The sequence below is a fragment of the Lissotriton helveticus genome, chromosome 3_1 (genome assembly GCF_964261635.1).
Source record: "Lissotriton helveticus chromosome 3_1, aLisHel1.1, whole genome shotgun sequence".
NCBI lineage: Eukaryota > Metazoa > Chordata > Amphibia > Caudata > Salamandridae > Lissotriton > Lissotriton helveticus.
The window spans coordinates 1184529906-1184550189 of NC_136061.1; the positions used below are offsets into that span (position 1 = coordinate 1184529906).

A 20284-nucleotide genomic window follows, 5' to 3' on the forward strand; every position below is an offset into this window, starting at 1 on the left:
TATGGCCGGTTTGACCTCCCAGAAAGCCTTACTATCTCTTTATTCAGAGGCATTTCCTAAATCTTCTCAGGGTTTGAGTTTAATTTCCTACTCCCTCTTCTCAGTAGCTTTTTTATGGTCTATTCTAACTTTAACAATGTCTGAGATTTGTGGGATTGTGTTAGTAGCTTCTTTGAGAGCCTTATAGGCACAGTGCATTCTGAGTTTAACCATTGTTGGCCTTGATGGACTTTTGGGCGATTGTATTTAGTTAGCATACAGGAAACTGATTGACGCATCCCCATAAAGCTTTCTCAAATTGAAGTTGGGGTGGCGTCCTCCAAAAGACAATGTTGTATGTCCTCATATTTATTGTTAATGACATCTGTAAGAAATATATTATGGTCAATATGCTCCAATTTCATACGTACTACCCCCCATTGGTTGTGTGGGACAGAGTGGGATTATTCTTTTTTCCATTTGATAACTTTATTTCGGTCATAGACCATAAATGTGCAAGTAAAATACATACACAAATGCACGGTCGATAAAACAAGGAATAAATAACAGATCTGGATTAAAAATGGATTAAACTAGATAGTTATCAAGCCTTGAGAAGTTAAAATTCATAATAAAACATAATTGAACACAAGAATTTATCCAAAACTTTTATGATTTGGGTTTAGGTGGGAGGGGGATAGAAAGGTTGATAATAATCGGGTGGTGATCGCTAAGGTGGGAGGCATGCACATGGTGACTCCCTCATTTAATAAACAATTCCTCTGAGAAGGGGATACAATCCATCACACTTCCTTTGCCTACATATGTGGGGGGATTAATAAAATGTGCCCCAAATAGACCAGATGGATGAGATGGATCAGTTATGGGTAAGTACTAGCCAATTTTGGGCGTCCCCAAAACTGCCAGTGTTTGCACCCTTACCATCTGCGACACTGCAAACCTGATTACCTACCACTGTAGATGCATTTACTAATGTTAAATTCTCCTGCCCACAAGAGGGGTGCTTCATTCTTTCCATTAAGCAAAGAATAGGCAATGGCATCTTCCAACTTTACCACGATACCCACTGATTGGACGGTGAAGAAACTGTAATAAAAATGTATCTAAATTATGTTTACTTACTAAGTTAGACTGTCTCAGTTTTAAAATCTGGTAACACGAACTGGTGCACAGAACTTTAATGTCCGCTCAGCTGGGCTCCCTGATGGCCATTGAAACTAAGACGATTAGGTCCCCTTTCCCCCTTCCTGCTACTGATGGAGTGGGGATGAACAAAAAGATTTCACACACTCCACATGTGCAGGATTAATGGCCCAAGATTCTTGAAAACAGATTATATCACAGTCTTGTATGAAACATGTCCACTGCTCATTACTTAATTTCTGTTGTATCCCTGCAATGTTCCATGATGAGAAGCGAATGTGCCACAGGAGGGGTAGGTGCTAGTTGAACCTAGACTGTTTCGCAAGCACCTGAAGGTGCGATGGAGGATCAGAATTAATGTCAGCTGACATGAAGAGCAAGGGGTTGGGAGGTCCGCCAAGCTGGGGATCTGCAACTATCAATCAATATCAGATACTCTTTGAAGAGGGGCAAAACGATTACTAATCAGTACTGGGGCCGAAGGCGTTATGACTTGGTAAGTAAATATAGGCAACACAGTGCCAGGGAGTTTGCTACAATCAGGTAGGGGGCCCAATGATTGAGCTATGGGTTGTAGGTGGGGGTTGGGGGGTTAGTGATCAATTTCTAGACTGCTTCACTGGGGTTTTCCACTAAGTTCAGTTCAGTGGAAATGGCGGCCATCACATTGGTAAGGTAAGCAGCAATAGAAAGGGTAGCACACAGGCCCTTGCCCCACCCCCCTTTTCCCAGAAATACACTTCTTCCACATTGTTGAAGTTTTAACAGCAGCTCACTTGACTCTTGACAGGGTTAAAGAAAGAAAGTAGCAAGGTGTTACATGCTATTCCTTTATACTACTTACAGTGTTGCGAATAGCATGGGTAATGTCAAAAGCAGAAGTTCAAACACTGACCTTGCCAGAACTTCAATCCTGAGTCCTGCTGGCATTGTATCGATACGTTAGAGGTTATGATTTGCAATCCTAAATATTTACAAACACCCAAACTGTACAAATGGACACAACAACAATATGAGCTGTGGAATACCTGGTACCTGGTGTACCTCGATCTCAGGGGCTAATTACGTAGGCAGTGAACCCGCCACTGACAGGTTGTCAGTGGCAGGTTCACCGCCATGTGAAGCCATTTTCTGCACGCAGATTGTTATTGTTGAAACTCCGACCGCCACACATCCGATGGACTCCTTGAGCCAGCTGGTGCGGCGGAAGGCCTCCCTATCCCTGAAATGGCAGGGGTGCCTACCAGGCACCGCCGTAGGGATTACGATTGGCCATCTCCGCCAGCCTTTTCGGAGTGGGCCCCCCATGCCCCCAGGTACTTTGGTTTTGGGGAACACCATAGGGACCCCCTACATTTCCCTGCACCATGTGGCAGGCATCGCATGGTGCCTGCCACGTAGTGCAGCGAAACGCAAAACCTGCATTTTTTTTATTGCAGCGGGTGCTGCAGCAAGCATCACCCGCCTCAATGGAAAACATGTCACTTGCGGCCACTGTGGTGGCGGCCGCATTGTATTGTCATATGTGGGACCGCCGCCTCATAGGAAGGCGGTCCCCATCCCCGGGATGATGGAGGACGGACTTCAATCAGGCCCTCAGTCTTGAATTAGGCAGGATAGGTGCTAACCCCAAAATAAAACAAGGCTCACAACAGAACACAATGGCCACGGGGTTCATCTAGCTACTGAGCCATTCAGCTTCTGCACTGTGACACTTGGGTCAACTCTGTTAACTCGTTTGATGTGTGATTTGATCATTTTTTGACTCTTGTTTGGTTATTGTACTTGCACTGCGTCTGTCCTTAATATGATTCAGATATAATTTCATCTCGTGCAGGGGAGGGAGGCGGCAAGGACGCTGCGCCGCGGGGCACTTTTGCCTAGCTGGCAGCTGGGAATTCACCCCTCAAGGCCAAAACTTCAACCGCAGCTCCTCAACGGAATGCCACTGGGGACAGATGTGCGCTGGAGTGTGCCCTCCAGGTATGACAATTTGCCACTTTACCAGATTTCACTGCCAAGCTGGAATCAGTGAGAGGATGTGTTCTTTTCTCATTGAGAATGATGTACCATGCGAAGTAGAGAGCTTCACTTGTCTGTCGCTCATAAAAGAGTCGTTTCGTTTGTTGTCAGATCGAATTTAAAAAATCCATCAACATACAAACATACATTATAAAAATTAATTGTACTACAGGATTACTAAACTGGACAATACAGTATATTCGCATCAAGAAAAAAACACGTATCAATAAATAGATAATCAATGTACACAACATAAAAAAGCCGAAATCCTTGTAGCAAAAATGTAAGAATGTTTTAAAAAGCAGTTTCAGTCCTGAAAGCGGCAGTTGATCATGCCTAACACCACAGGATGGACTGAGAGGGACAGAAGGCCAGTGAACGCAGTCGAATCCACCACGCTGTGTACATAAATTTGGATACAGCAGTTACCGCTGGAGTGCTAGAATTGCTCTTGTAGGTTCGTACTGCGTTTACCTGGTTGGTGGTATCCCCAAACCTCGACACACAGGTGCAATCGATCGAGATCTGGGCAGAAAAACAGTAAGTGTTCGTCTGACTGTCTGACTCTGAAAGGTAACGACACATCTGAGCATTATTTATGGATTCTAGCCAAGAGGAAGTGAAAATGGCAGTAGTCAAAACATGGGCATCCGCAGAAATTTTTCCAGGGGGGGGGGTCTAACCTGGCAAACAAAGGGGCGTAGCTAATGGTAATCAAAAGGGGCTGGGCTAAAATGGCAGACAATCAGGATCAGGTAATGCTCAGGCCAAGCTGAGAAAGAAAAAGTGGTGAATTCTGCATTTGAAACTGGACAATCAGAGCACACTTATGAACCCTAATATTACCCCCCTGGCCCCTTAAAACTCATACATTCCCTGATCCCTAAAATTAGCCCCCTGGCACCCCAAAACCCATAACCCATACCCACCCTGACCCCTAAAATTGTCCCCCTGGCACCCCAAAACCCATACCCACCCTGAACCCTAAAATTACCCTCTGGTACCCCAAAACCCATACCCACCCTGAAACCTAAAATTACCCCCACCCCCAAAAAGTCATACCTGCCCTTTACCCTAACATTACCCCTGGCACCCCAAAACCCATATCCACCCTGAACCCTAACATTTCCCCTGGCACCCCAAACCCAAACCCATACCCGCCCTGAACCCTAAACTTATCCCTGGCACCCTAAAACTCATACCCACCCTGAACCCTAAAATTATCATTGCCACCCCAAAACCCATACCCACCCTGAACCCTAAAATGACCCCACTGGCATCCCAAAAGCTGAACGCTACGGGCAGATTTACAAGCCCTTTGCGCCACTTTTGCGTAATTTTTAACACAGGAAAAGTGACGCAAAAGTGGCCCAAGGGGCTTGTAAATCTGCCCTAAAAGCTTACACTACATTTGCATATTCGGAGGGGACTGTCCTCCTTGACGTTTCCATGCATGTAAGTCTAAAACACCGTAACCTAGATATCCAGCCAGTAGGTAATGCTGGTGATGCTGTAGAATGCATTAAAGTTACTGGAACTTACATAAAACTGCTGCCGGCTGTTCTGATACTTTTCAGTGGAGTGGCATCCAGCCCTTCCCGAAGGTCTCACTTTCTAGATAGGTGCACAGGCAGCAGGGTGAAAGGGATGGCAGTGCAGGTGACACTTTTCCTTTGTAAAGTAATTCATGCTGGCGTCATAGCCCAGGGTGTGCTGTCTGTGCACTAGTATGGAATACACATCAATACAAGTGCACAGACAGCAAACCCTGGGCTATGATGCCAGCAGAAATTCCTATACAAAAGAAAAGCGTCACCTGCACTGGCCATCCCTTTCCCCCCTGCTGTGCACATCTACCCACTCCCACCCCATGACGAGGCAGCTAGAAGTGGTGATTTGCCATTCTGAGGGGTGTAAATGTTATAAGAATGTGTGTGCCTGTCTGAGACAGCTTCCCGGCACAGCACACACACACACAGCCGCACCAGAGTACTTCACACAGGTCTTTAAAAGACCATTTACTTGGTAATGAGACTTTGTTGTGTTTTCACCCCTACTTAGAGCCCCTGCATCTCCACTCTGCACATGGCTTTGGCTGGATGAATTAGGCCCCCCACCCGAAATTTGAGGGAGACGAGTTAATGTGAGGTTTAAAAGAAGGGTGAACGAGGGATTGAAGACGAGTGTTGACCGTGATGGGGCAGACATTGAATGCAGTTTCCTTTTCAAATGGGTTTATCGTACAAATCTAATTTGACAGACTCGCAGACAGCAAATGCTGCTGCCTTTCCTTCATGTGGTGGTGATGAGTGGGTTGCAGGGTGCCTGCACTTGTCGCCTCTGTCATTAGTAGCCCCAGCTTCTATCTGAATGCCGGGGATCACCGCCAAAATTCGGGACAGAAATTCAGGACAGTGGGTCAAAATTCAGGCCAAAGGGTAAGGTTTACAGACACATCAGAGAAGGTTGCGCAATAGTATATAAGTAAATAGATAACCACTAAAGTACAAGTGAAAATAAGTTTATATTAGGTTGAGACAATTGTGCACTTCATGGTTTGTGAGTATATTCGCAGCTTTAAGCAAATGTCTTTTTGTGGTAACAAAACCGCCCCCACCTTTCTAGCTCCCAGAGAAAACACCTGATGCCCGGTCCTGCCAGTCCGGTCTTGCTACCACCCTCCAATGGTGCCCCTCATCTTCACATAGACCCTCTCACATGTGTATTTAATTTCTTCTATAGTGCGCTCAGCCCAAGTATGTGGGGCAGAGTTTTGGAGTGTGTTACAACACACACATATTATAAAGAGACAATCACTCATATAAATGGGAAAGTCAATGTATAGGAAGTCTTGCTTAAGATAATGGGGCTTACAATGTGTAATCATACTTTCATCCATCATTCAGTCTTTCACCATTCGTTCTGTCATTCCATCTGTGTGCCCAACAATGTCGATATTCATCCATTTACAAACCTATCCATCACGTTTCCTTCCATCCATCATTTCACTTATCTATCCCTCAATCCATCCTTCATTCATCCATCCACCCATACACTCATCTATCCACTCTTCCACCCATCCATCCATCCATTAACTCATCCATTCAGCCATTCACCGTTCAGTCATCCATTTATCCATCCCCCTTCCTCTTTCAATTTCCCTTTCACTTAGCCATCCTTCCTTCCATCCACCCACCCACCCATCTACTCATCCACTCATGAATCCATCCATTGAACCTATCATTCATCCATCCTTTCACTCATCCATCCACCCTTTCACTCCTTCACTTATCGAGCCATCCTTTTATCCATCTACCCACCCTTTGACTCACTCATCCAGCCTTACATCCACCCTTTCACTCATCCGTCCATCCATTCATCCTTTCTCTTATCAATTCATCAATCCACCCTTTCACTTATCAATTCAGCAATCATTTCACTCATACATCCACCTATTCACTCGCCCGTCATCCACCCTTTCACTCATCCATCCATCCATCCATCCATCATTTCACTCATCTATCCAGCCATCCATCCACCCATCCCTTTACTTACTGACCTTTTCACATTAATTATGAGACCTATCAAGAACTCCACCGTCGCTGTAGTTCCTAAAGCAAGGGGTGGGGTGGAGCAGGGTTCACTATGCCCCTGCACATAGGCAATCTGAAAATGTGGAAGGCATGAGTCATGCATTATGCACAGTGCCTTGACGTGGGGCGACTGTGACATGGTGGTGTTTCCAGAGCTTTAATTGGGACGAAAAAACTAAGGGGTCTCTCCAAAAGGGTGTTTGATGTAAAACAAATGCGTGGCTTAAAACACATAAGCTAAAAATCTTTGCTTAATATATTGTGCCGCCTGAATGGTATTTGTGTTGCTTCTGTCATTGCTTCCAGATATATAATACAACAAGTAACGTTACACTTAGAACAAGTAACGTTACACCTACAACAAACCAGAACTATTGGTTTTGTCAAAGGTTGTTAGTTGCACAAAATAAAAAAGCAGCAACCATGACTGCTATACTATAACTATATTCCTTTCCTTTGAACTTCTTTCACTGCCTTCCTTCCATTAACTGGATTGTCACCTAGCAGCAGCATGGGCGTTAGTTTGCACTTCCATGTAACCCAATGCCCTGCCTTGGACCGAGGCTGGAGGAGGCCACCCCATGCTGTGCCAGTCTAGACTGACCCATTGTGATTCTGTATGTGGCAATCAGCCGCAGACAGAATGACAATGGGCCTGCTCTTGTGCTCGAGGATTGCGAGGTGGCCCCATCTGGGAGCTGAGCTCTAGGGGGCGAAGCGCCCCTCCTTGCCCCCCCCCCTGCAGACGCCCATGAGTCAAAATGCCCTATCTAAATTAACTTCAGGAAAAGCCACCTCGCGAGCGTGGGATTGATTTACTAAGAATCGTGCACAGTTGTATTTGACAGCAGTATATTAGCAAGCACTGAATACGGTTAGGCATTTGGATGTATTCAGTGAAATAGATGCATTTGTGTTTATTGTAGAGGTACATTGTATTTTTTATTGACTAGGATATAGAGGTCATTATTCACTATGGAAGAGATAGTATGTTTTTCAAGGGGTTGCTGACCCTTTTCAGACAAAGACACCTTCATGAGGATTGCTTAGGTATAATTGAGTCTTAATTATCAAAGAGGCCCAACTACACCACTTGTGCCACAGACAGATTCAAGTTGTGTTCCCTATTGATAACTAGCCTTGGCAAAGCCAATAGGTCTTGTCAATGCTACCTTTTTTTGGTTTGTCAATGTTTTTTCAGCCATGTTGCAGAGCAGCACAGCATGATGATTGTTTTTAAGTGTTATGATGTGGTTATCAGTGGGCGGCTCCTCGAGGGAGTGCTGTGGGGCGGTAGGGTGGAGCCTCAGGTAGTAAACTCCGGCATGCGGCCGAACCGATTTAAGTACATGAATAAATAAATAAAATGAATTATATTGCGCGCGCTGCACCGCCGATTGTATTGCCAATAGGGGCAGCCACTGTGTGCTTGCCCGGTGAGACCGCAGAAGCAGCCCAACTAGGTTGGGAGCGGCTTGCTACTCACCAGCGAGCCCTGCTCACAGTCTATCTGCGTCACCTGCACTTACCTAGGAGATTACCAATTAATAATTACCTGGTTTTGGAAGTTCTCCATTCCATCTTTCCTCAGGACCATTATTATTCATGTCATACTCGAGGTAAGCAAATAGCAAGCGCAAAGGCACGGAGGACCTCGGTAACAAACAACTACAATAGAACAACAGAACAAGTCGGCATGTTCTCTGGATCCACCGGACCAGCACATTGCACGCCGTGCAAATCACGGCATACTGCACCAAAGATGATAAAACGGATTCCAGTTACTAGGTCACGGTCAGCTGTCGACGCTAACGGAGGCGCAGGATCAGCAGGGCCACCAACTAATGATCCCTGCACAAAACGCATAAATGCCCAGGACTCAGATCAGCTTTTAGGGTTCTCCAAGACACAGAATAACCAAAAGATCGCTAAGGCTGGCCTGAAAACTAAATACCTGCTTCCCAAGTTCTTAAATGGTGCTTCCACCAATGGCAGCGCAGACCACCTAAGAGACAACTCAGATACTAAGGAAGAATTCTCCTCCTTTGCAACAAGTTCCCAGGGCTTATGCCCCATGGAAACAAAATGCCGTTCCCTCTCGTGTCCAAACATGGAGGGGGTTAATAGCCCTATTCAATTGTCCTTGGGGCTAGACTCTGTCCCCAATGGCAACATGAGATTTGCTCCAACGGCCCTTCATTCATCTTTCATTGACAGTCCCAAATCAGCCTCATGTGCACCCGGAAGATCTACAATAATTGAGGCTCAAATACATCAACCATCTTCACCCTCTCAGCAGCATCCTGCTCTGACTACTGCCACAGGTTCTTTCGCTGTCATGAAAAAACAAGAGCTGGGAAAACTTTCATCATTATTTTTACAGAAGCTTGAAACCAAAGTAGAACAAACCTTCGAGTCATCACCACAGCTGTACATACCATCTAGCGGAATAAACCATTACCACTGCACTCCTCAACACACAGGAAACCTAAGTTTCACGGCTTGCTCAGAGTCACCAAGACTTACCAACCCACAGTATATAAAAGCCAAAGCCTTACTTTGGCAATCCTCTAAGATGGACTTGCAAATAGATCTCATGCAGTCAATAGCCTTGTGCATGGCGAATTTGAAAGGAAAAATGGACCACATCACAAACTTGATTCTTATTCCACAAAGTGGTTTTAGGTAGTAACTTCTAAAACCAGAATAAACCCCACAGAACAGCATAATGTGCACAGTGCTTTGTTTACTCTGACCATCACATGGGAAAAGGTTAGAATTCATAGGGATACACTTTCATACTATGGAAGGCAACTAGATGGTGGGCAATTCCCACTCTAAATCCAACAAACTGTGCGTAAAATTACGAATATCAATTAAATAATCTTGACAGCCCTCTGCTAAAGTAAGTGTTAGATAAAACTTAGCGGTTGATTTCCTTCGCTCACAATCCATCCGGACTTCGTCTTATGATTCATAAAGGTTTCTTTGATAGACAACTTGCTAAGTGATATTGCCGATAGAGGGTTAGTCCAAACTTACATCTTAAATAATTTACTGTACAAAGAATTAATATAGCTTAACCAGAGAATCGCCAGTACATTGTCCAAAGTAAAACAGTCTAAAATAATTGACTTGGTTAAACTGGTTTCATCTTTGGACCATATGTAATGCCAGAGCAGCAAGGGATGAAGTGCAACTATGTTTGTGAGGTTCTGGAGCCCTACTTCTCTATGAATGATCTCGGAAGAAGCTGAGGTGGGCAAACTAAGTAGCCGTTTGAGGAAGCCATTTTCCTCCATCTGGAGAGCTTTACTTTTGTGGTAGCCCCACACCCCTGCCTTATATGTTGCGATGGAAAAAATCCTTGCCCTCTAAATTGCTGTCATCTCCTTAACTGGCCTAGAACCCAGCTAGGCTGAAAATCTAAAAATCCCATGGGTGCTTCTGTTAATTTTGCTCCTAATATTAGTCATTTCATGGGACCATGAGCCGTTACCTAAAAAAGTAATTCCCAGGTAGCAGAATGTATCCACATTATTTGTCCCTTGAAACACATACCATTGTAGAATTTTTGACTTTGTTAATAATGAATTTTCTAGCAGCAATAAAATTCCCAAAGGTATTCATTAAACGTTGCAGCCCCACAGGAGTCCTGGCCAGCAGGACAGCATCTTCTGCGTACAAAGAGCACTGGTGTCGGGTGCCCAGCCACATGTGAGGCACCGAATGTACAGTTTTTAAGGGCTGGTCTATCCCATTTATAAACAGAGAGAATAAAAAAGGGCAAGTACACAGCCTTGCAGAATACCGTGTTTGACTGCGAAGTTATTGGTACATTCGCCTCAAGGACCATAGTGTATTTTACACACCAGATTCTCATATAATCTTGCCAGAAAGCAGATGATTGTCCTAGGCGCCCCATAACGAGTAAATTAGTCCAAAGGATAGTGGTCTACTAGGTTGAAAGTGCTAGTCAAGTCGGCCTTTGGCACATGTATACTTGCCTAGGAGTAGATCCTGGTTCACACATTGCTCAAGGGTCCCCAAACCTTTCCTAAAACCTAACTATGCCGGTGAAAGTATTGAGCAGTCCCAGGCCCATTCTTCTAATCTTTTGAGCAGGATTTTGCTCATCACTTTCGCTGATGAGTTTAGCAATGAAATTGGCCTATAATTCTTAGGGTCTGATTTGTTACCCTTCTTAAATATGGGGACTATAATAGATATACCCCATGTAGGCGGAATCGTTATCATCGCAGTCATGTTCAAAATTTAAGATTGGGGCCCATACGTCGATGGCATTCTTGGAAACATCTACTGGGACCCCATCTGGATCTGGGGCCTTGCCCCCTTTGCTTTCTTTCAAGGTCCATAACACTTCTTGTAACATAATGTCCAGATGTAAGGGGGACAATATCAACTGTTCCTTGTTTTGAATGGGCACCATCTCTGCCATTTGAGAGCTAAAAATGCGAGTAAAATGAACAACCCAGGCATTATAGGTGACATGTGACAACAATTCAGGGAAGGAATCATCCTTTAGGAAAGGGGAATTAACAGTATCCCAAAATAATTTGCTATCTCCTTTATCTGCGGCTCGTAAGAATTTGGACCATGCTACATCTTGGAGTTCTTTTTTCCTAGCTGAGAGTACATCTTTATATTTGAATATGAGGGATTTATTCAGCAAATTTTGTCTAGGTCATTTGCAAAGAGCCAATTTCAAATCCCTGGAGGCAGCGGTACATGCGTAGTCAAACCAACCTTTACGTTTATTCTGGTGAGTCAGAAGAGCATCTTTTGTAGTGGTGATGCCAATAAAACTATAAAGTATCTGATTGGGGGTAACCATATCTTCTAAACAATGCATAATATCGTTATAGCCCTTAGAGCAGATATCATGCAGAAACTGGGTCGGGTCCACTCCATTCCACTTTATGCAGGCTCCATCAGATCTTGTTGGGGCAATGTCAGTAATACAACTAGAAGTTGTAACACTGTTCCTGCCCCAGAAGAAAACAGTCAATATAATACAGTTATGGTCACTCAGGCCCGGACAGGCAACCCTTGACATGGTGCACCTCTTCTGTGCATTAGCAGATATTAGGACATGGTCAATAACAGAAGCAGAATTCCTCCCTATCAAAGTTGGAATGGGGTCACCATTGCTATCACATGCATATCTTAGTAAATGTCAATCGAACTTGGTAAATAAGGAATTCAGTTAATTGCCATAGTCATAATCAATCAATCAATCAATCAGAGCATTTATATAGCGCACTACTCACCCGGAGGGTCTCAAGGCGCTGGGGGGAGGGGGTCCGCTACTGCTCGAACAGCCAGGTCTTGAGCTGCTTCCTGAAGGCGAGGTGGTCCTGGGTCAGGCGGAGGTGGGTCGGAAGGGAGTTCCAAGTCTTGGCGGCCAGGTAGGAGAAGGACCTTCCTCCTGTGGTGGCTCTTCGGATGCGGGGGACGGCGGCGAGGGCGTGGCTGGTCGATCGCAGCTGGCGTTTGGGAGCGTAGAAGTTGAGGCGGCTGTTGAGGTATCCTGGTCCTCGGTTGTGTAGGTCTTTGTGTGCGTGGGTGAGGAGCCGGAAGGTGATTCTCTTGTTGACCGGGAGCCAGTGCAGGTCTCTCAGGTGTCCGGAGATGTGGCTGCGGCGGGGGATGTCCAGGATGAGTCGTGCTGAGGTGTTCTGGTTCCGCTGGAGTCTTTTCTGGAGTTTGGCGGTGGTTCCAGCGTAGAGGGAGTTGCCGTAGTCCAGACGGCTGGTGACGAGGGCCTGGGTGACCGTCTTCCTGGTCTCGGTGGGGATCCATCGGAAGATCTTTCGAAGCATGCGCAGGATGTTGAAGCATGACGAGGAGACGGCGTTGACTTGTCTGGTCATGGAGAGGGAGGAGTCCAGGATGAAGCCCAGGTTGCGTGCGTGGTCTGTTGGTTTGGGTGCGCTGCCAAGGGCGGGGGGCCACCAGGAGTCGTCCCAGGCGGAGGGTGAGGATCCCAGGATGAGGACTTCCGTCTTGTCTGAGTTCAGTTTCAGGCGGCTGTTCGACATCCATTTGGCTACGTCTGTCATCCCTTCGTGTAGGTTGGCTCTGGCGGTGGCGGGGTCGTTGGTGAGGGAGAGGATCAGCTGGGTGTCGTCAGCGTAGGAGATGATGTTCAGGTTGTGCTGGCGTGCGATGTCTGCGAGGGGGCTCATGTAGACGTTGAAGAGTGTTGGGCTGAGCGAGGAGCCTTGAGGAACGCCGCAGATGACTTCGGTGGCTTCCGATCTGAACGGGGGGAGGCGGACTCTCTGTGTCCTTCCGGCGAGGAAGGAGGTGATCCACTCCAGTGCCTTCTCCTGGATTCCGACGTTGCTGAGGCGCTGTACTAGGGTACGGTGGCAGACAGTGTCGAAGGCCGCGGAGAGGTCCAGGAGGATGAGGGCCGCTGTTTCTCCGTTGTCGAGCAGGGCTCGGATGTCATCGGTGGCTGCGATCAGGGCGGTCTCGGTGCTGTGGTTGGCCCGGAAGCCAGACTGCGAGTGGTCGAGGGAGCCGTTCGTCTCGAGGAAGGCGGCCAGTTGCTTGTTGACGGTCTTCTCGATGACTTTAGCCGGAAACGGGAGCAGCGAGATGGGGCGGTAGTTCTTGAGGTCGGTTGGGTCTGCTGATGGTTTCTTGAGTAGAGCGCTGAGTTCGGCGTGCTTCCAGCTCTCCGGGAAGGTGGCGCTGTCGAAGGAGGTGTTGATGATGTCCCGCAGGTGGGGTGCGATGACAGCGTCGGCCTTGTTGAAGACGTGATGAGGGCAGGGGTCTGTCGGAGATCCGGAGTGGATGGAGTTCATCGTGCGGATGGTGTCTTCGGTGCTGATCGGGGTCCAGGCATGGATGGTGGTGGTGGGGGGCGGTGGTTCGGTCGTGGCGTGCGTAGGTTGAGTGCTGAAGCTGTTGTGTATGTCCGCGATCTTGTTGTGGAAGTAGGAGGCGAGGGAGTTGCAGAGGTCTTGCGAAGGGGTGATGTCGTTGTTTCCGGCGTTGGGGTTGGAGAGCTCTTTCACGATGTTGAAGAGTTCCTTGCTGTTGTGTGCGTTGTTGTCCAGTCGTTCCTTGAATGCGGTTTTCTTGGTGGCGTGGATCAGCTGGTGGTGTTTTCGGGTGGCGAGCTTGAGGGCAGTCATGTTGTCCGGTGTTGGGTCTCTGCGCCAGGTTTTCTCGAGTGCTCTGCAGTTCTTCTTGGAGCTCTTGAGTTCGTCGTTGAACCATGGGGCTTTCTTGCTGCCGGGTCTGCTCGGCGGGGTCTTCAAAGGGGCGAGGTCGTCTGCGCAGTCGCTAATCCACTTTGTGAGGTTGGTGGCTGCTTGGCTGGGGTTGGTTGTGCTGGTGGGGGGGTTCTTGCTCAGGGAAGTTGCGAGCTGGTCTGCGGTGATCCTGTTCCAGCTTCTGCGGGGAGCCTGTTGCTGGTGATGGTGGAGCGTGGTCCTTCTGAAGTTGAAGTGGACGCAGCTGTGGTCCGTCCAGTGGAGCCCCGTGGCGTGGCTGAAGGCGATGTCCTTGCTGGAAGAGAAGATCGGGTCGAGAGTGTGTCCGGCGTAGTGTGTGGGGGTGGTCACCAGTTGCTTGAGTCCGAGGTTGGCGAGGTTGTCCAGCAGGGCGGTGGTGTTGCGGTCGTTGTTGTTCTCCAGGTGGAAGTTGAGGTCCCCGAGGAGGATGTAGTCGGCGGAGGGGAGGGCGTGCGGGCTGACGAAGTCGGCGATGTCCTCGCTGAATTGTGTGCGTGGTCCCGGGGGTCTGTAGATGAGGGTGCCTCTGAGGGTGGTCTTGGGGTTGACGTGGATCTGGAAGTGCAGGTGTTCGGCGGGTGCGAGGGTGTCGTCGGTGTTGGTCGAGATGCGGATGGTGTTCCTGTGAATGATGGCGATGCCTCCTCCTGTCTGGTTGGCGCGGTCCCTCCGGGTGATCTTGTAGCCCTCTGGGATGGCGATGGCGATGTCGGGCGCGGAAGAGGCGTTCATCCAGGTTTCCGTGAGGAAGGCGACGTCAGGGTCTGTGGTGTCGAGCAGGTTCCAGAGCTCGACGGCGTGTCTGTGGACGGAGCGGGTGTTGAGCAGGATGCACTTCAGGTGGGTGCTGCTGGAGTTAGGCTTGGTGGGAGCTGGTGTGGCGTGGGTCCGGTTGCAGGTGAACTTGCAGGAGTGACAGCTGAAGGGTCCGTGGGTGCGTCTCGGTGTGGCTCGGTAGCAACCCGGGGTACGGCCGGTGTTGAGTGCGTTGAGTTCGGTGGCGTCGTAGGTCCGTCTGGTCGGCTTCCGGCGGTGGGGGCCAGGGGTCATGGCACTGGGCGCGGTCCAGGCGCGGGCGGGCGCAGACGGGCTTACCTTTGGCGCACCTTCGGCGCTCATTCGGTGCTCCCGCTGCGCGCGTCCGCTGCGCGGTCGCTGAGGGGGCGTCATAAGAGGGGAGCAGGTAGGGCGGGTCAGCTGGGAGGCGGGAAGGGGTGCCCAATTGTCTGGCGAGGGGGCGGGGCCGCAATCAGGAGGCGCGGGAACGGGACCGGCAGAGCGGGCGGCCCAGCGGCGGCTGGGGCGTTGCTGACGGCGTCGGCGAGGAGAGGTCTCGGCGAGGGGGCTCGGTGTGCAGGTGAGCAGGGGCACAGAGGCAGGCGCGGCAGGGAGCAGGGGGCGACCAGGCCAGAGGCGCAGTGGTCGCTCCCTAGATGCAGGCAAGGGTCCCCTTAAGAGGGGAGCAGGTAGGGGGGGTCAGCTGGGAGGCGGGAAGGGGTGCCCAATCGTCTGGCGAGGGGGCGGGGCCGCAATCAGGAGGCGCGGGAACGGGACCGGCAGAGCGGGCGGCCCAGTGGCGGCTGGGGCGCTGCTGACGGCATCGGCGAGGAGAGGTCTTGGCGAGGGGGCTCGGTGTGCAGGTGAGCAGGGGCGCAGAGGCAGGCGCGGCAGGGAGCGGGGGGGGCGACCAGGCCAGAGGCGCAGTGGTCGCTCCCTAGATGCAGGCGAGGGTCCCCTTAAGAGGGGAGCAGGTAGGGCGGGTCAGCTGGGAGGCGGGAAGGGGTGCCCAATCGTCTGGCGAGGGGGCGGGGCCGCAAACAGGAGGCGCGGGAACCGGACCGGCAGAGCGGGCGGCCCAGCGGCGGCTGGGGCGCTGCTGACGGCGTCGGCGAGGAGAGGAGAGTCATAGTGGGGAAAGTGTAAATAACCAGCCTCAGCCTCATCAGTGACCCCACATACCCATGTAGCAGAGTGTAGGCATAGGTGAATAATAAAATCTCCAGCCCAAATGAATATAAAGCTATCGGTAATCGACTGGAGTAAAGTCTCCCGTCCCCCTTCAAGGGCTGAAACCACCTTACCCCTAGTACTGTTAAAAACATTATCATAAAAATTGACCAGAAGTATATTCCGGCCTCCCCTAAATGTTATCCATAGAATTAGTGAATGAGGGCCTATAGTTGTTTCTTGGATACATAATATATCCAGGTCCCCTATAAATTCCATCCACTCAATGTACCCTGTTTCTTCCCTAACCCTCCTATATTCCAAGACTCGATTTTATTACCGCCTTCCATCCCTAGGACACTAATACTAAAAGATGACTGTTTAGGTGGAGCAGCTACTAGGGGTATGGGATCTGCTATATCATCGCAAGGAGACGGTGAGGCAACAGATAAAGTAACAGTGATATTGTGATTGCCCTTAATAATTGTGTATAAATCCTCTTCCCAACCTACATGACATGGAGGCATGTTCACCGTGTGTTGCCCTGTCTCATTTCAATCAATGTCCTGAAGATCACTCAGTATCTGGTATCTGTTAGAGACCACCAATGGTTGGAGTGAGGGATATGCTAGGGCAAGGTGGTTAACTGTTGGTCCTGTTCGACTAATCTGAGGCATGGAGAGCTGAAATTGCCTGTTAAAAAGACATAAGGGCTGAAGTGACATGTTCTGTTCTAATTGAAGGTGACATACAACCCCCGTTAGAACACCCTTAGCCCACCTTGTTCCCTAAAGTTAATTATAATTAGGCTGTCCGGGTTTTAGGTTTAAATCTATAATAACTGATAAAACCCTACCAGAAGGGAAATAGCCCTCACCAGTGTAAACATATAAACATTGAAAAAAAACCTGCACAACCACAAACTAAAAACCATTCAAAGGAAGGAAAAGGAGAGTGAAAGAGTAATTTGTATTTCTTCTTGAAGGGGCCAATACAATGTAACTTTGTTATATAAGGTAGCAGTAAGAAAGACTGGGCTAACAATATTCTGCTTGAGTTTTGTTGTATAGGCATGTCACTAAAATATTGTTTCTTCTTCCTTTTTTAGTTTGGTGGTCTTTGGTCTAAATATACAGGGGTTAGAACTGTGTTTTAGGTGTTGTTTATTTATTTTATAAACTGGTGAGAATCAGGAAATATCAAAATCATATTTGATTTTTTGGCTACATTTGAGCCTTTCACTGATAGGAAAAATATGTGTTTCATAAGAATCTTTCACAATATGTACCAACACATTTACCCACAGAGAATGGGTAAAAACCCTTGATACATCAGCCCCCTTTTCTAGTAAGTCACTAATGATAGTGGGTGAATTGCCAAACACCCCAAGCTTTAAACATTCAATGAAAGCTATAGTGACATTTATATGTGAAAAGAGTGCAGTCACAAAGTATCTGGGATACTCGTGAAAACATGACACCAGACTTTTGGAAAACATGGAACGCAGTGTCACTTGGAATGCTGCTGCAAAACATTTTTCCAAGTTCAACAAAGATTGGAGTGATTTTGTTTGTATTTGCAGTGATTCAGGTACGTATATGAAAAAGTTATGTAATGACCTGTCAAAATCGATACCTAAGCTGAATTGCTTCCCTGTAAGAGATGCTTGCCAGTTGTTAGATGGTATGCTGAAAGCATCTTTACAATCTTCAGAGTTAATAAAGAATGCTATTGACTTTTTAGTCCATTCTGGTGCACTGTTTTGTTATGCACGGAAACTAAAACGCAAATAATTCTCATTTTGTGCATTGTGTGGCATCAACGAAAGAGTCATTCCAAATGTGCCACTTAGGTGGTGGTTCTCAGTCCTAGAGGCCTTGAATGCTATATTATCCAATTGGCAACCGTTTACAGATCTTTTGCCGAGTGATGATGCCAAAGGCAAGAAATGTGAGGATGTTTGGTCACATATTGGTAGTGATTTGAAAGAAAGTACACTCTACTGTATTCTTAGATTTTTACAGGAAAGAACAACTGCTGTAGTGGACATAATAAAAAACTAGAGTTTGAAAACACCCTTGTCTACCAAGTGTTCAGCATAATTAGTGTATATGTGAAACATCTCCTTGAGAGTAGACTGGGCGACACTTTTAGTGACTTTGGCACTGCAACATATTCCATGTTAGAGTGCTTGCCACTTGGTAAGCAAAGAAATGTTGAAGAGCAATGTATGAGAAATAGCCCTTCACCAAGCATGGCATTTGAAGTCAATGAAGCCTCACTGTGGAACTCTGCAGAAGTCATAGATCCCTTCCATAAAAGGAAATATTCTCTGGAGTTTCAAAGGTGCTGCCTCAGTTTTGACCGCTTAAATAACTCTATGGGCATACCCGCCCAGTTCAATACATATGTTCAGAATCTGTCGCAGAGAATCACAATCTTCAGGTGCACCAGTATTTGCATAGAGTGCTATGCTAGTGGCCATTGCCTGTTTCAAGTGCCAATGTTGAGAGGTCGTTTTCACAGATAAAAGTTTACATGGGAAGGAAAGAGCAAGCTTGCATGACCAAAGACTCACTGAAGAAGTATTGTATGGTGTACTACGACAAGTTTCATTTGTAAAAATGTCTTTGGACCTCATTTACACTGTACGTACACTGTTTATATACCATGCTTCAGTTCAGAAAGCAAACAATAATGAAAGCAAAAAGTTCCATAAACACCGGAAAAACACTGTTTCTGTTGTTTTCAATGGTGCAAAAATGTGTAAACACTGATAACCACTTTTGTTTTTAAGGTATTGAAATCACTTGAAAACACTGAAAAAACCTCACCAGAATTTACCAAGAATAGACACTGAAAACAGGAAAGCTTAATTATAATGTAATCCGCTGTACAATGTTTTCTCAGGGGGCCAATCCAACTCACTCGTCTTGTAAACAGGATTTGGTGGGCATCCCCTACTGGTTAGTGGCAATTCATATTAAGCCAGTGAACCAGTCTGTTTTTTAAAGAGTTGTAAGATTCTTTTTGGCCTGAACGTAATGGAGGAGCATTGACTATGACTGCCACACAAGGGCAATATTCTGGAGGTAAATTAAAGGTGACTTGGGCATCTTTACATTAACAATACATACCTCTACTGGTATAGAAGCTTGTGGGGTATCTCTATGTGTCAGATGTACATCATTTACATTAAGTATCCTGGACTGTTGCTGTATTTTGAATATAGAGGCAAGAGGTCACTCACGACCCCTGGGAGTGGCTTCAGTCATAGCACCCATGACCTGTGGCTTCTCAGTGTTAATGCTAAATGAAGCTATACCAGCCCTCTGTAGGTTAGTAGTTGTAGATGTAGTTGGTACTAGTGCTATGTCAGACACCTCTTTGGATTGCCCCATAGAGAGTGTGAGGTGGTGGGTCCTAATCTGTTTAACTTCTGCTAACAGGGACTTCTCTTGGATTGGTGCTAGCAGGGCTTCCATTCTAGAGGTGATCCCGCCAATAATGAGCATTATTGTAAATCCCAAGAAAAGAGTGTTCATATCCCAGCTTCTGAACAAGATGGAATTGAAATCTTAGGGGTATGTGATCCTCCCGAGCCTTCGGGCATGGCAGTGGTCTTCTTACATTTTCTTTTCCTTTTGGGAGTGGGGGGGATTAACGGAAGTTGTGCTAGTGGATAGTGTTGCCTCGTTGTTATTTTGAACTGCAAAATTATCGGCATTACTAAGGTCATAATTTCCCTGATTAGGCTCTCTGTTACTGAAGGTATGACTGTTCCATCTACAGGGATCCCAGTAATCCCGCACCCAATCCCACCCTCAGTAGAGAGAGAATGTTCCACTACATCTATCTCTTGGTAGATCACATTAACCGCCCGCACTAAAAACGAGTCAATAATTGACCAGACGTTATCAGAAGCTGGCAGGATATTATTTGCCTTAAGTTTGCCCACAGCCACCTGTACGCCTGCTTGGAAAGGGTAGAAAAGGGAGGAAATAACAGAAGGAAATAGAGCGCTTTTGCAAATCTATCACCAGACCGTGGGGGGAGTATATGCAGGCAACAACCGGTTGGTAGTGTAGTTAGGCAATATAGTCCAGGAGGTTGTTCCTCAATGGTAGGTGTATCACACGTGTTCGATTGTGGTAGAGGTAGCTCAGTCAGTACCCTATTAGAAGCCTAAGGCAGTCCTGCATACCAATGATTGAAACAGTCAAAAGACTGTACTTTCCAGTAGGTTTGGATCGAGAATGTCAAAGGGAGGGCAAAACCCGGCCTTCTGTGGTCAGTAATGGCCAA

At 47.4% G+C, this 20284-nt stretch overlaps 1 protein-coding gene across 1 annotated transcript in view; it reads left to right on the forward strand.

Annotated features, from left to right (window-relative positions):
* Positions 1-20284, forward strand: part of LOC144824222 (uncharacterized) — a 652050-nt gene that overhangs the window by 351807 nt on the left and 279959 nt on the right. The window contains exon 17 of the mRNA XM_078683370.1: positions 2981-3126. Within this exon, the coding sequence (XP_078539496.1) occupies positions 2981-3126 (146 nt within the window). The remainder of the gene's footprint in view (positions 1-2980; positions 3127-20284) is intronic.